The sequence below is a fragment of the Nicotiana tomentosiformis genome, chromosome 6 (genome assembly GCF_000390325.3).
Source record: "Nicotiana tomentosiformis chromosome 6, ASM39032v3, whole genome shotgun sequence".
NCBI classification, from domain to species: domain Eukaryota; kingdom Viridiplantae; phylum Streptophyta; class Magnoliopsida; order Solanales; family Solanaceae; genus Nicotiana; species Nicotiana tomentosiformis.
In genome coordinates, this window is record NC_090817.1 from 88,783,832 (window position 1) to 88,799,210 (window position 15,379).

General features: G+C 38.1%; 1 protein-coding gene and 1 non-coding gene across 2 annotated transcripts; both read right to left on the reverse strand.

Annotated features, from left to right (window-relative positions):
- Positions 1 to 5,975: 5,975 nt before the first annotated feature.
- LOC138894380 (uncharacterized) lies at positions 5,976 to 6,386 on the reverse strand. Its single transcript, XM_070179076.1, has one exon. It carries the CDS (start codon positions 6,384 to 6,386, stop codon positions 5,976 to 5,978), a length of 411 nt encoding a protein of 136 aa, XP_070035177.1.
- A 4,893-nt stretch (positions 6,387 to 11,279) lies between these two features.
- On the reverse strand, positions 11,280 to 11,374 carry TRNAY-GUA (transfer RNA tyrosine (anticodon GUA)). Its single transcript has 2 exons — positions 11,338 to 11,374; positions 11,280 to 11,315 (listed from the first exon to the last, which is right to left on the reverse strand). It is a non-coding gene; the product is annotated as a tRNA-Tyr (tRNA).
- Positions 11,375 to 15,379: the final 4,005 nt, after the last annotated feature.

Genomic DNA, 15,379 nt, shown 5'->3' on the forward strand with positions numbered 1-15,379 from the left:
TTTCATTTGTTCACGCTTTACTTTACTATAATTTTCCACTACTCATTTACTTAATGAATAAAATCAACTATTTTAAAATTATTAAAAAGAATAAATACATGGCTAGTTCACTGTTGGCTTTTCTAGCGGCAATGTTGGGCGCCATCATGACCTATAGTGGGTTTTGGGTCGTGACATCTGCAATGGATGCCTATTTAATATTAGGGAATATTCTTCATTAAATACATTATGGTGACAAACATTCGTTCCGCTTTCGTTGATTATGTTCCCATCGGGATCTATCCAATACCAACTTCAATTATTGTCCTCGATCTCGGTTCTTACTCGATTCATCTTCTGTCTACTTCTGGTTCCACGTGTCACAAAATCATTTGATAATTTAATATAAACCAATTTTACCCTATACAGATTGTCCCTTGCTTTCTGGTGGCACGTCTTTGTGTCATCGGGAAAGTGGTGAAGATTCCTTTCTTGGCGGGAAATTTTTTAAACCCTTCAGAACAGTCTCTGACGCTTGATAAGACGCATGTCTCCTCGCATTTAATACTCCGAACACGTGTTACCCCAGGATTCAGCAATATTTTTGTCGGTTCTCAAGGTAATCATGATCACGATTTTAGCCGTCTATACCTTTACTTATACGCCTCATATTACCCCTTTCACTTATAAAAATTCCCATAAGCTTTTTTATCCTCTTTTCACTTATCTTCCTTCTGCTTTCACCTCTCTCTGATCTTCTTCAAGAAACCATATTATATTCTTACTATCATGGCTTCTTTCACCGAATCTTTTAAGAACTCTGGTCTTCCTTTCGGTGGAGGTCCGAAGAGAAGCAAAGATAAAGAGGTTGATGTTGATGTTGATCACCCTACGGTAAACGCCATCATATCCAAGCACTTGAGCATCGTTAATGACTTCCAAGAGAAGTTCCCTTTATGCAAACCCTAGAACTTAGGCCGTTAGCAGATATCATTCTTCTATTTGCCCTTCCAGTATTCCTACTATAAAGGAAGATTGTGACTGTCATGACCTAAACATCATTGCTCCTGACCCGATGGAGCGGGTGACCTTCACCAAGAAGGGTTTTACGTATGTTTATACGTACCACTTCACTTTGGGCCCATTTTCATTGAGCGGGGGATTGGACCCTATGATCTTGGAATTCTACCACCAGTATCAGGTCTGCTTGGCACAAATAGGTCCTACTATGTGGCCAATGGTGTCTAGTCTGCACCGGTTGTGCTTGGAAACGGGGGAGACCCTAACCCTCGCATATATGATGAACCTTTACTCCCACAAAATCTTTTGTGGGGGAGTGATAAATTTCAGCAAGCGTGGCCACCATGTTTTGCTTACTAGCATGGATGATGACAATGACCATGGATGGATGGAGCGGTTTGTCGTCATTGCTACTAGGGCTATCATCCCGGCCACAACTCCATCTTTTTATGAATCATGGAGTCGTTCGCGTAAGTTTAAAATCTACCTTTTTCTCCGTAAAAGGTCGTTCCATGTCATTGCTAACCCCTTTTCTTTCATTATTTCAGTTACTCAGTAGACACCATCAATGGTCAAAGGCCTGGACGAATGGGTTAAAAACATTCTAGACATTACTATGCTAGATACCCGTTGGTGGAAAGAGTTGGCTCCCAAATATGGGTGGAAGGCCAAGAACCATGGTAAATTGAATCTTTCTACTTTCTGCCTTTGCATATACATAAGTAAACTTGATAATCATACTTTTTTGTTTGATTCAGGGTTCCCACAAGGTTCTTTTACCTGCCCCGAAATTGAGGTTGTGACTTATCCTACAGAGGCTGTGAAGTTGTTGCAGGAGGCTCTCACTCAGAGCGGTGCCCTCGGATATGCATCGATGCAGGTGCTTCTTCTCAGAGTCCCTACTTAAAGAACAAGCAACCAAAAATGTGGCATTCTTTCTCGGCTAGGGATAAGAATAAGAAAATAAATAAGGCTATGCCCGAGACAGCTGCAGCCACTATGGTCATTGACGATGACGGGGAAGCTAGTGATGAAGAGGCTTCCCTTCATAGGAGACAACGATCTTCATCAGCTCAATAGAATGCTCAATCTGGAGAGCTTAGAACCCCAACCTAGGGCGAGGTTTGAGCGCTCTGGGGAGAAATGGATTTAGTGGAGAATGTTGATTCTCCCTTTTCGATCCCAGTTGTTGCTCCCGGCCCTATGAGGTCGCAGAACAGGCCTTTTATGCCTTTGGTTGATGAGCAAGAAATAATCAGCACAGCCTCTATCATAGCTGCTTCTCAACCTATAACACCATCAACTTCATCTCCCCCCACACCGTATGTTCCTTCATTACCAGCAACTATTGCATCTTCTCTCTCAGCCGCAGGTGCTCGAGAAGATGATGACCACTATGCGAACCACATATCGGTTGCATAATCCCTCTTGGGTTTTTGTGGAGGGAGTTCTGCGGTGCATTACCGCAGAACAAGTATACGGACCGCATACTAGTCTCACACCTGGGCCAAAAGTTCAGGCCCCTGAGGGCAATTTCTGCGGTCACTTTGCGGACCGCATAACCATTATGCGATCGCATATGCAACCACAGACATGTTGAAGCTCATTTCTGATATTTCTAGTGTGTGAGAGAGAGGGTTCTAGAGGGAGGGCCTAATTTTCATCAATTAATCTTCAACCATCACTCAAAGCTTGGAAATATTCAAGTAGAGTAACAAATTCTTCATCCAAAAGATCGAGGTTGCTAAGAATTCCGGATAATTGTAAAGTCAAAGAAGCTCGATTGAGGTGTGTATGACTAACTCTTTTCTTCTTAGAATCGAACTCCTAGTGTCCGAATAATTGGTGTAAGTTCCAACTTGATCATACTAGAATTGTTTGCCTTAGTGTGTTGAATTGAAAGATCCATGTTCCCTAGTTGTTTTAGATGGTTACCATGTCATCATGCTATTTGAGAACGAAATCATGATTTTTCAAGTTCCTTCCCTTATGTGTGAAATGCCTTATGTGGTGGTACTTATCGATATGAATGATGATGTTATTTGAACTAATACAAAGAGAAAGACTTGAATTGTAAAATATTCCCAAGTGCCAAGAACTACTTAATAAATGAGGCTGTTTGTACTATGTAACGAAATATGGGAAAGAGATGTGAACTGAGTGAACAATTGAAAGAGGTTATGTCTCAATTGAGATGGATTAGCCGATCGGGCCGAGATCGGACGCCATGTTGTACACATGGTGGCATTTGTGTTGGAATTATTGATTTACTGTGTGGATATAGATATGTCTTACTTGAGATGGCTTAGCCGGTCGGGCCGAGACCGGACTCCATGTAAAAACACGTTGGCATTGTGAGTTGTGGATTTGGCACTAAAGATTATTAACCTAAAAGGATGGAAAGATTGAATTGGAAACTATGTGTTCATTACTTGGTGTTTCTTTGTATTTATGTGAAGTACTTGTTGATTATTATGACTGCCTTCTATTTGTTTCACTGTTCATTCTACTAAGATTGGTGTTTGCCTTACATACTAGTACTATTCGATAGTACTATCGTCCCTTTTACCGAGGGCGCTACATCTTTGAATGGATGTAGGTGGTTCCATCGCAGATAGTGCCGATCGCAAATAGTGGTGCTCTCTTTCTCTCCTCACAGCAGTCTTGGTGAGACCCATTTCTCCCAGGGGTCATGTAGTCCTTCTTTTGTATAAGTTTTTATATTTTAAGGTATAGTCGGGGCCTTGTTGCCAGCATAGTCATGATTGTCTTTTGTATCACTAGAGGCTCCGTAGACGTTTATGTGGGTCATGTATGTATGTTAGGGTAGTCGCTGGATCAAGTTGTATTTTGAAAACTCAACTATGCCATAATGTATATAAGGAAAAATGAACTAGCAACGTTTATATATTTATATAACTGATCTCTCCCTTGTTTTACAAATGGTGATGCGTTCCCTTTTTGGATTATGAATGAGTTAGGTAGGAAAGGTTTAATAGGCTTGCTCGACCGAGTTCACTCGGTTGAGCGCCGATTGCGCTCCCCGAGGTTAGGGCGTGACAAGTGTATGTTGAATAATTCCATGCACAATGCAGCAGTGGCACTGTACTCGTTCTCTCATTGTTTGTTTTCATTCATCTGTTATAACATGATTTCTGACTTTGATGTACGTTTTGCAGGGAAACTTTCTTGCTTCTGAAGGCCTTCAAAGATTGATCCTTGAAAAAAGGGGACTTATGTCCAAGCGGGATCAGCTATTGGTCGAGAGGGACCAAATTGTTACTCGCCTCTTAGTACTGGAAGCAAAAGTTGCTGAGGCGAGTGAGTTAGAGGCTCGGTTGCAACTCAGTGAGCAGGTCGTGATGGCCCTCAGTCAAGAAGCCTCTTAGCTAAATGTACAGTTTCAATAAGTTAAGGCGAAATGGATTGAGTTCCAAGATGATGTGCTCGCTGCTGTTGAGCGCGAGTCTGCCTCCACCAAACGAATGTATAATTTGGAGGCCACCATGAACTCCAAAGTCAAAGAGGTTATTGCCGCTGAGGAAAACCAGGCCTGGATGGAAGAGAGGTATAAGAATATCATGTAGCAAAACCGGGTCCACATATCTACACTCTATGATCTCGATCTTAGCCTTGGTGCCACAAGATCCGAGCGGGATAGCCTTTTGGCCGAGGTCGACAGGCTTAAGGCAAACTTTTAGCACTAAGGGGATTCCCTCATTTTTGAAAAAACATATTCTATGTACCATATGAGAAGGAAAACATTGGAAGAGGCTAAAGCGAACGTTATTGATAATGAATATGAGATCGCCAAGGCTCGAGCGCTGGAGTTAACTGCTTGGGAATGCCTCCCGCCTCAGCCTGATGCAACTGACTCTTCTAGTGCCAGTTTTGAGTTTTCAGGAACCGAGGAGGAACCTCAAGATAATAATGACGAAGTCCAAGATCTTGCGCCGGTGGTAGATCCACCAACTTCTCCCAGGGGCGTAGATGTCTCTCTTCCCCCGAATGTCGGTGGCGATGAAGTTTAGCTTTTTCCCTTTTTTTCTTTTGTTGTTTTCCTTGTGTGTCTTTGTACTTATGCCGTTTAGCATGTTTGATAAATAAATAGGACTTTTGTTTAAGTATTGCGCAAGGTTCATTCTTTTTGCGTCGAATTAGATAAGGCTTCGTGTGTGTTTTCTTCCGATAACTTTTGGGTTTTGGGCATAAACTCTTCTAGAACCAACCCTTTACTATGAGGGTCTCATAAGAGAGGGCCCTCTTATGTTTATGGTGCTCTTGAAGAGGACGTCTCATGTTCATTTCGGCACTAGCATTTGAAGTTTTTAGTTAACTTTCAAATAATAAAATCAATTCATCATTTGGACAAGAAACAAGATAAAAATAAAAGGACTTCATTTTATTCCTTTTATCTTCAAAATACATAAGCATTCGTTTGCTGAAAAAATGAAATTGCCAATACATGTGGATAACTTGTACAACTTATTTCTACAGGAATAGTTGTGTAGTCCCTGGTTCCAATGAGACATTGTTGTTCCCAGGTCTCATAATCCCAAGTTTCGTGGAAATCTTGTTGTCATATTCCCATACTATTCCCCTCTAGTGTTTGAATGCGAAGTATACGAATTGGAACACTGAAAGTCTTACTCCTTTGAGGAAAAACACTTGTGAGCGGTTAGATAATCTTTGGTTCGATGGAAAGCTTCGTTTCCCCATTAGGGACTTTTCTATCGAGCCAAAAATTATCTAACCATCCCATAGTGGCTTGTTGTTTCAGTGCCTTATCATTTAAAAGTCTTAACTTTGCTGATGATGCTCCGTTCGTAGTATGTTTTCCATTGCTGCCTCAATAAAAATCTTGCTAGAAAAACCCGATTGGGACAAAAACTGGTCGAAGGGAGAAAGAGTGTGGCACGTACTTTCAGCGTAGGCAGGATCCATCGGCAGCATTACCTCTTAAGGTGAGTCACGTTTCATTTTCTAGACAATTTGACTCCATCTTGATTCTCCAGCCCATATGAACCTTTATCGGTGACAGCTAAAACTCGGTAGGAGCCTTCCCACGTTGGACCCAACTTCCTGGCGTTGATTTGTCGAGTGTTCTGAGTTATTTTCCTCAAAACCAAGTCTCCTACTTTAAAGTAGTGGAGATTTGTCCTTCGATTATAGTACCTTTCCATCCTCTGCTTCTGAGCCACCATTCTTATGTGTGTCAAGTCCCTACATTCATCAAGCAATTCCAGCCTTACCAACAATGCCTCATTATTTTCTTCTTCGTCCGTTTGGAAGTACCTTAAGATCTGTTCTCCTACTTTCATCGGCTGCAGAGCTTCTGCACCATATACAAGAGATAAAGGTGTCTCTCCCATGATCGATTTTTCCATTGTCTGATACGCCCGGTAACTCTTCGGGCCACTTGCATTTGGCTGCTTCTAACATCTTTTTGAAGTTTTGAATAATGACCTTATTGGTTGATTCCACCTGCCCGTTTGCACTTGGATGGTTTGGTAAAAATGTAATCCTTTTAATTTTCAGGTCTTCAATAAATTTTGTGACTTTATAGCCTATGAAATATGGTTTGTTATCGCAGGCAATCTCCTTAGGTATCCCGAACCGAAAAATTATGTTTTCCCATAAAAATCCCACCACTCCGCGCTCACCGATATTTTGGTAAGGACCTGCTTCAACCCATTTAGTGAAGTAATCAGTTAAAATTAAAAGAAATATTACCTTCCCGGGACCTAGTGGCAGTCGCCCAACTATATCCATTCCCCATTTCATGAACAGCCTTAGGGATAGTACCGAATGCAAGATTTATGTCGGTTGGTGCATCAACTATGCATGACGCTGATACTTGTCTCATTTTTAAATGAATGCCTTTGCGTTTTGTTCCATCTGGGGCTAGTTGTATCATGCCCTAACCAATTTTAGTACCAACGAATTTGCGCCGAGTGGTTCCCACAAATTCCTTCATGTACTCCTCTCATTACGTAGTTTGCCTCCAAGGATCCTAAACATCGGGCCAACGGGCTTTAGAATGATCTTCTATATAATTGTCCACCCAAGAGGCTGTTACAAGCCACTTTGGTTCGTAGTACCCGGGATGCCTTCGGGTCTTCAGGCAGCTTGTCATGCTAAAGGTAATCAATGAACTCATTCCTCCAGCCCCAAACTAGGTTGGTTGTGTTTACTTCACAATAGTCGTCCACATCCAGTACCGAATGCATAAGTTGAACGATAGTACTGGAGTCAGATCCTTTCATCTCCATGGACGACCCCAAGTTGGCCAATGCATCTGCTTCTACGTTCTCTTCACTCGGGATGTGTGTGATCGAATACTTCCTGAATCGTGTAATCAAAGTTTGAACATTAATCATGCACTGTTGCATGAGCTCCTCCTTTGTTTCAGAATTTTCATATACTTGGTTTACTACCAGTTGGAATCATATTTGATTTCGATGACCTCAGAGCCAAGTCCCCGGGCCAGCTCAATTCCTGCAATCATAGCCTCATACTCGGCTTCATTGTTAGTTAATGGAACAATTTTTATGGCCTGCCTTAGGGTCTCCCCCTAAGGAGTGATTAGGACCACCCCGAGCCCAGACCCTTTCACATTGGAAACTCCGTCTGTGAATAAGGTCCAAACTCCTTATGTCGCTTGGCACCAACCTGGACACCAAAATTTTTCTACTTCTGTGATATTCTGCCATTAGAGTTTTGGTTGGTGCCTGGGGCCAACCTGGGTACCAAAATCATACTCCTTCCAAATTCTTCTGCTTTTTACTTCACTTTGCATGCAAGCTTGTCAAATCACTTCAAATTGACTCCTACACATATAAACACTATTATTAAGCTCGAGCCACAAATATTTACACCAAAGTTAACAAGATTGAGGTATAATGCAAGACAAATTACATGCAAAAACATGGATTTTTAGCCTAACATCAACAAGCGAACTGATTTGATCCAAATTGATAAATAAATTAGATTAAAAATAACACTTAGCGTAAAAACCAAAAGAAATAGCAGATCAGGCTCCGGGAGAGATGCCTTTGAGGACATAAGTAATAGCAATCTAAAGTAGAAAAAAAATTGTATTATTTAGCTTGAGAATGGAATGTAGCATAAGTTTTGCCATAGACCTTGTGTCCCTACAATGGTTGTTGAAACCGGTGTTTTAAAAGTTGTAGGCGTAAGGTGAGGTATTTTACATATGCCTCAGCGGGGCATAAGCCCCGAGGCACGGGGAGTAAGCCCCATAGGTATTTAATTTTTAATATTTTATAAAATAATATAATGACAGTAAATATTTATAAACAGGTAAAATTGCATAAGGATTGAAGAAAACTATATATATGTGTGTTCCATCCCCACAAAAAAACTAATCAAAATAATCTATTGTACGTTACTTACAAGCACAAGTAATTTGAGTCTAAAAGAATAAAGTTTTCTATATGGAGGAACAAAAAGGATGATTAACCTGCAATTTGAACTTTGAATTTGCTGCTATGAAGAAGAATGTAGTTCTCTTTGTATTTGTAAAAAAAATTAAATATTTGTTGCTTTTGGGAGATATTAGCAGACTAGCGGACAAGATAAAAAATTGAAAAAATCATGAATTAGGTCTTAAATCAATAAAAAAAGATCTTTACTTTTAAATTTAATACTTTTGAGTTCATTTTTAAACCTTTTAAGTAATTACCAAACTGACTTTTGAGAATTTGGGTATTATATGAAGAACTAATTCAATAAATTTTGTTTTAATTTGAAAAAATCTCTGGGGCTTACTCTTTACTAAAAAAACGTGCCTCGAACGCACGGGCGTACGCTCCAAATTGCGAGGCGTATGCCTCTTGAGACTTTCACCCCACACCATCGCCCAGGGGCTCGCCCCAGAAATGCCTTTTAAAACAGAGATTGAAACTACTATTTATAGTTATACCTAGAAAACAAGATCCTAGGATCAAGCCCCTACTAAATAACAGTAAAGGGGTCCATTGACGAGGGTGTAACAGTAGGCCATGAATGCTAAAATTCTTTATAACGGCTGCCTATTTAATATTAGGGAATATTCTTCATTAAATGTCTTCTGGTGACAAACATTCGTTCTGCTTCCATTGACTATGTTCCCTTCGAGATCTATCTGATACCAACTTCAATTGTTGTCCTCGATCTCGGTTCTTACTCGATTCATCTTCCGCCTGCCTCCAGTTCCACGTGTCACGAAATCATTTGATTATTTAATATAAACCAATTTTACCCTATATCATAATTAATTAAAAAAAACAATATTTCTTGTTTTCCAAGTGGAGGAGTTGTTGTGCATTGAAACCAAAGGCAAAGGTTGCCAATTAAAGGTATACGTCAAAGTTTGTCCTAATTGTAGTTATTGTTTCTCATGCATGCAGAGACGCATGTAATATATAATTAATTAGTCTGATTGAATTTACTATTTCAGCATTCAACATAAATTTATTTGTAAAAATCACAAAAATTTCAATAAATTTTAAAAGATAAATCCATTATAATAATATAATAAATTTAATGATAAAAACTAAAAGGTTAAATTTATCAAATTTAAATTACGAATACATTTCTACCAAAATTCTATCTTTCTCATTTAGAGATGGGGATTGGGTGCCTTGCAAATATCATTCTCACCCTACGCTGCTCAAGTGCAAGGTTCTAATTTCACTAAATGTTCTTCTACATTCTATTTTCCATCCCTTTGTATTTTTTGGGCCTCTTCCACCTAATAGTCAGAGACGGCTAATAGTTAGAGACGGACTTTGGCATCTATCGAAGTTTGGGCTTATAATAAGGCCAATATACTTGCCTATATTTTAGCATGTTTCACTAAAGCAAATTTTACCTTCTATTGCGAAGGTATACACCCTATTTATTATAAATTAAAATTATTTTAAAATATTATTTTCTATAACTACCTTTTATATTTTATAGCAAAATAGGTATTTATGGTATATACTACCATTGAGGTGTGAAATATACTATTTATATTTTTTCTCTCTCTTTCTTTCAGTTAACACACGATTCTCTCTCAAAATCTCAGCAAAAATTTTCTTCTTTCTTTCTCTCTTTTTTCTCTCTCTTCGAGCAAAATACCTGCTTCTAATCGCAAATTCTGTGGCCGAATCATCTAGGGTTACTGCAATTGAAAATACTTCTACAGGTTCAGTCAATCTACAGTGTGTACACCAACATGAACGTTGGATGAATAATATGGCAGAAGTTCTTTAAACGATGAATCATCAATTTCAACATAATTATGAGTCAGAATCGTCGGCGTCATCATCCATTATTGGCTCTTCCTCTTAGGCGAACAGATCTGGCCATGGCTACGTGGAAGAAGATTTGAGGGTCGGGTTTCTGTTCGTCTCCATTTTTAGTTTTAATGCAATGTATACAATATATTTCTTGGCCGGAAAACCCTTCTCCGGCTAACTTTCTTCTCTTCTTTGCTTTTTTAGTCGCATACAATGATACAAATACATTATATTATGCACAAATATATTCAAATACATTGTATTTTTGTATAAATACATTATTTTTTCGCTTGTATTTATGTATTTCGTTATAATTTTTTGTTATTTTAATATAGTAAATTGAATACGGTGAATTGAATACAATGTATATAGTTGAATTGAATAGAACGGTATACACCATTTTTTTTTATTAAGTCATTGTATTTATAAATTCAGTTGCGTGAATACATCGAATACAATACATTAGCAGCAACATTTATGTAGAATTAATTTTCTTGAGTTAAATTAAGAGTGATACACGCTAATTGATCCTCTTTCTGCTTTTAAACAACTAGATTCACCTATTTTTTAGGCGAATTCCGCTACTGTTTGACCATGTTGTTTCTTTTTAAACGATCAACGCAAAGGATGGAGATTGGAGACATTTCTCCGCATAGATTACATGTAGATAAATATAAAATACTACTCCCTCCGTTTCAGTTTATGTGAACCTATTTCTTTTTTGGTCCGTTCTAAAAAAATGACCCCTTTTTAAATTTGAAAATATTTTTGCTTAAAACTTACAATTCTACCATTAATGAGAAGCTTTTATAACCACACAAATATTCTGGCCCCTTTTTTTGACCACAAATTTCAAAAAAATTACTTTTTTCCTAGTTTTTAATAGTCCATCTACGAGTTAGCTGTCCTTCTTCCAGTCACAAGTTTTTTTAAAAGGAAAAATCAATCCGTATGTTTTGGGGAAACCAAAAATTGGTGAAGCAAAAAAAATACTCCGACCTGCCGGATTCGAACCAGCGACCTAAGGATCTTTTGCCAGGTAATTAACCAACTACAGTCCTCCGCTCTACCAACTGAGCTAAGGTCGGTTCCGATGTTTGATGGTCGAAATTATTATTTACAAAAATGATTATTGAGATGAGTAGGGCAGTAGTGTTTTAACTATTACTAAATTCTAGTATTCTACAAAGTTGAAGCACAGTAAAGAAAATTAGGAATAATTTCAGATACCTACATCTACGTTTGGCTTCATTGCACTGAATACTAGAATATACTGTAATGTACAATCGGAGGCTATCCCCTTCATTCTTTTGCATGACTCCGATCGTTCATTACATTATGTACAATCGGAGTCATGCAAAAGAATGAAGGGGATAGCCTCACATACCTTGTATATACTGTCCAACCTCAAGCTATGCAAATGTCACGACTCCTTAGTCTACAATAAGAGAAATGACACTATCATTATCGTTTAAGCGTCGTAACTATTATGTATCGACCGCAACCTATTTTACGATGAAACGAACAACACCTTCCCTATTTATATGACTTCCCAAAAATCAATACAATCACCAAACAACCCAAACAACATCATTAATAATCATATTGAGCCTTCCAAAATAGTCCACCAACCAACAACATTACTACCAAGCCTTTCGATATATATATTTCACAAGTTCTAGCTTCAACGACTTAGCCGCAACTTGGATAATCTTAAATATATATATAGAGTAAGAGGTTCCTTACCTTTAAACAGAAATAACAACTCCAATTTGACCTTAATTTTCCAGAAAATATCCCTCCAATTCTGCCACAAGAACAAGGAAGCGAAACTAGCAATTAATTCGGGTTTTTCGGCACTAGAATTACTTTAGAAGACTTTAAATCACCTAGGGTTGCTATTAAAACTTGAAAGAGTATTTACAGAACATAAAACACTTAAAACAACCTCCCACACGAGCTGGAACAATACAAAAATCAGCAACAACAAGAAGAACAAGAAACTTTCTAGCGCCACGGGATTCCCGACGCTTGATTTGTGTTGTTTGCCCTTTGTTTGGGTCTTGGATCATGAGAGAACCTTGAGAGAGTATTTTTAGGATTCTAAGGTCTGAATAATGACTTAAAACGGGGTTGAGGTATCTTATATATGTCCATATGTCTTAAACCGCCTATGTGGGGCCCATAGAGAGCTGTTTGGCGCACTCTCGCAAAAACGCGAATATCTCTCTATTCCGAGATCGTATCGACGAACGGTTTAATGCGTTGGAAACTAGACTCATAGATATTCAATTTGATAGGTATATCATCCCATAATTCCAAGTACATTGGGAGAAAAATGTAGTAACATTTGACCTAAAGTTTAAGTAAAATTATAAATGTAAGTTGCGACAACTTTTATCGACTTTTGTTTCATAACTCGCTTTACTTCAAGACTTATGATACGGATATTATATGATTCAAATACGTTAAAACATGACCTCTTGGGACAATTAATCACCTATAGTGTTACCCGAAAATACGGGTTACAACATCCTTGATTCGTTTAACTTCTAATACTTGTTAACCACTCTTATACACCCTTATATCATTTAAGACCAATAGGATCAACTTCTTATCATCTCAAAGATAATCTCTTCTTGGATTTACGTCGACTAACTTACGGCGTGATCTAAGGTACGCGAGTTTGGGTTGTAACACTACCCCTAGGTTATGTATTTGTTATGTGCTACTTGTTGCAGGGGCTACGTACGCACAGGGTGACGAGAGTACGTGCGTAACTAGATTCATGTTATGCCCGGGTAGACTTAGGTTCCCGCCATGTTATAACTGTACTATTTGAGTTGTCCCTTGCCTATTAAATTCCTTTATTTTACGTTACGACTTGAGATTAGATTTGCATAGAGTGATAGACTTGCTATTGTAGAGATTTGACGGGCTTCATGATTAGCTGCGGAATAATTGTACTCCTCTTATGAATTTCTCCCATGCTATGCATTTTCCTCGAAAGGTTTTTCTTAAAAAAATTATATCTCACACGTCTATTCATGAGTGGGGTCAAGGACCCGTTAAAGCTTCTTATTCTAATGGGATCGATTTGTTCGCCTCGGCAGTATAATAGATACATTTATGGTTCGTATCATTCGAACCTAGGCATTGCTCACATTATGATGGGATCGGGCTATTCGCCTCGGCAGGATTATGTATCACACTCTCATGGGAGCGGGTCGTTCGCCTCGGCAATGTAATAGATGTATCTATAGTTCGTGTCGTTCGACCCTCGGCAGTGCACACATTATGATAGGATCGGGCCATACGCCTCGCCATTTTTCTAAAATACCCTTATGAAATTATGCGTAATATTTGACAAGAAGCTAGTATATATGTGAGTTTTCCTGATTTGAACTGTGACGACCTATCTGGTGAGGTCCATTATATATATACTCCGATTGAGAAGGTAACTACTAGCTGAGAGCTTGAGTTTATTGTTGAGAGGAGAATTTTACCACGTATTTATACTTGTTATTTCGTTTATTTACCCTGCCCCACATCTGTATACTTCTATTGTATCTGTCTTATTGGACCACTAGTAAGTATCAATGTCGACCCCTCGTCACTACTTCTCTGGTGTTAGGCTAAATACTTACTGGGTACGCCCTGATTTACTTACTCATGCTATATTTGTTGCACTTATTATGCAGGTACATATATGTCTGGTGGTCTTTTGGGCGCAAAGGCGCGGCTATTGCGGGCACTTTACCGTGAGCTGCATTCTATGTTACGATCCACAGCCTGCAGAGTCTCCATCAAAGTTATTTATATTCTCATGTCTAACTTGTATTCCAAACAGATGTATTTTGTTATATTTTCTAGTTGATACTCATGCACTTGTGACACCGGATTTTGGGGGTTCCTACGGGTTGTTCATTATTGTAGTTCGTGTAAATATTATCATTTACCATGTAAATTCTATTTTATACTATTTAATTAATATAAATATGATTTCAAAGTAGTAAAATGAGTAAACAAGTTGATCAATCGCCGTTGGCTTACCTGACGGCGGTGTTAGGCGCAATCACGACCTTTAGTGAATTTCGGGTCGTGACACCTGTAGCCCTAGCGCTTCGCGTTCTTAGATGCGGCTATACCTAATATATATATATATATATATATATATATATATATATATATATATATATATATATATATAGAGAGAGAGAGAGAGAGAGAGAGAGAGAGAATTCGTTGTACTACTTTAACTATGTATAGCTTGTTATAGTATATGTTAGTGCATTCATTATTTGTATTACAAAATAAAGTGTTAATGGATTATATTTATATTATTTAGATAGTAAATTTTAATATGATTTAAAAGTTTGACCATACTTGACCTATGAACAGACCGAAGTTGGTCGGTTATTTTCCAGAAATTACAGCTACCGACCAAAGTTGGTCGGTAAAATGTTCTCTTGTAATAACCAACCGACTTTGGTCGGTAACTTCAACTATAAATTTTATAAAATATTTTAAATTATAATATAATTATTAAAATTTAAAAATATGGATCCACCTAACCGACCGATGTTGGTCAGTAATCAAAAAAGTGTTTTGACTAAGCAAGTCTGACCATTATGGTCAAATATTTGACTAATCGGTCGGTATGTCATTTAAAAATGTAAATATTTTTTTGGTAGTTTCCGTCCGCCTTGAACGATTTTTTTGGTCGCTTTTTTTGACCGACCAACGTTGGTCGGTAAATCTCGGTTGGATTTTACCGGATTTTTAATAGTATGTAATAAATTTTTATACCAACATGCGATTAGACATTTTATAACATGTTACTTACCATTTATTCTATATTATTAATCATATTTATTAAATAGAGTTACCTTTAAAATGACCCTGTTTTTACCTACCCATCCATGTATAGCACTTAAAATCGAAAAGTAAAATGAAGAGGAAGAAGAACGACTATTATGACCTACCTGCTACTACTATATGTTAATGACAACAGAGGAATTCAAAGAGACATTTTGTAAAAAACAAAACTCTTTCTATATTTGAAGTTAAACAGTGATTAAGTACAATATAAG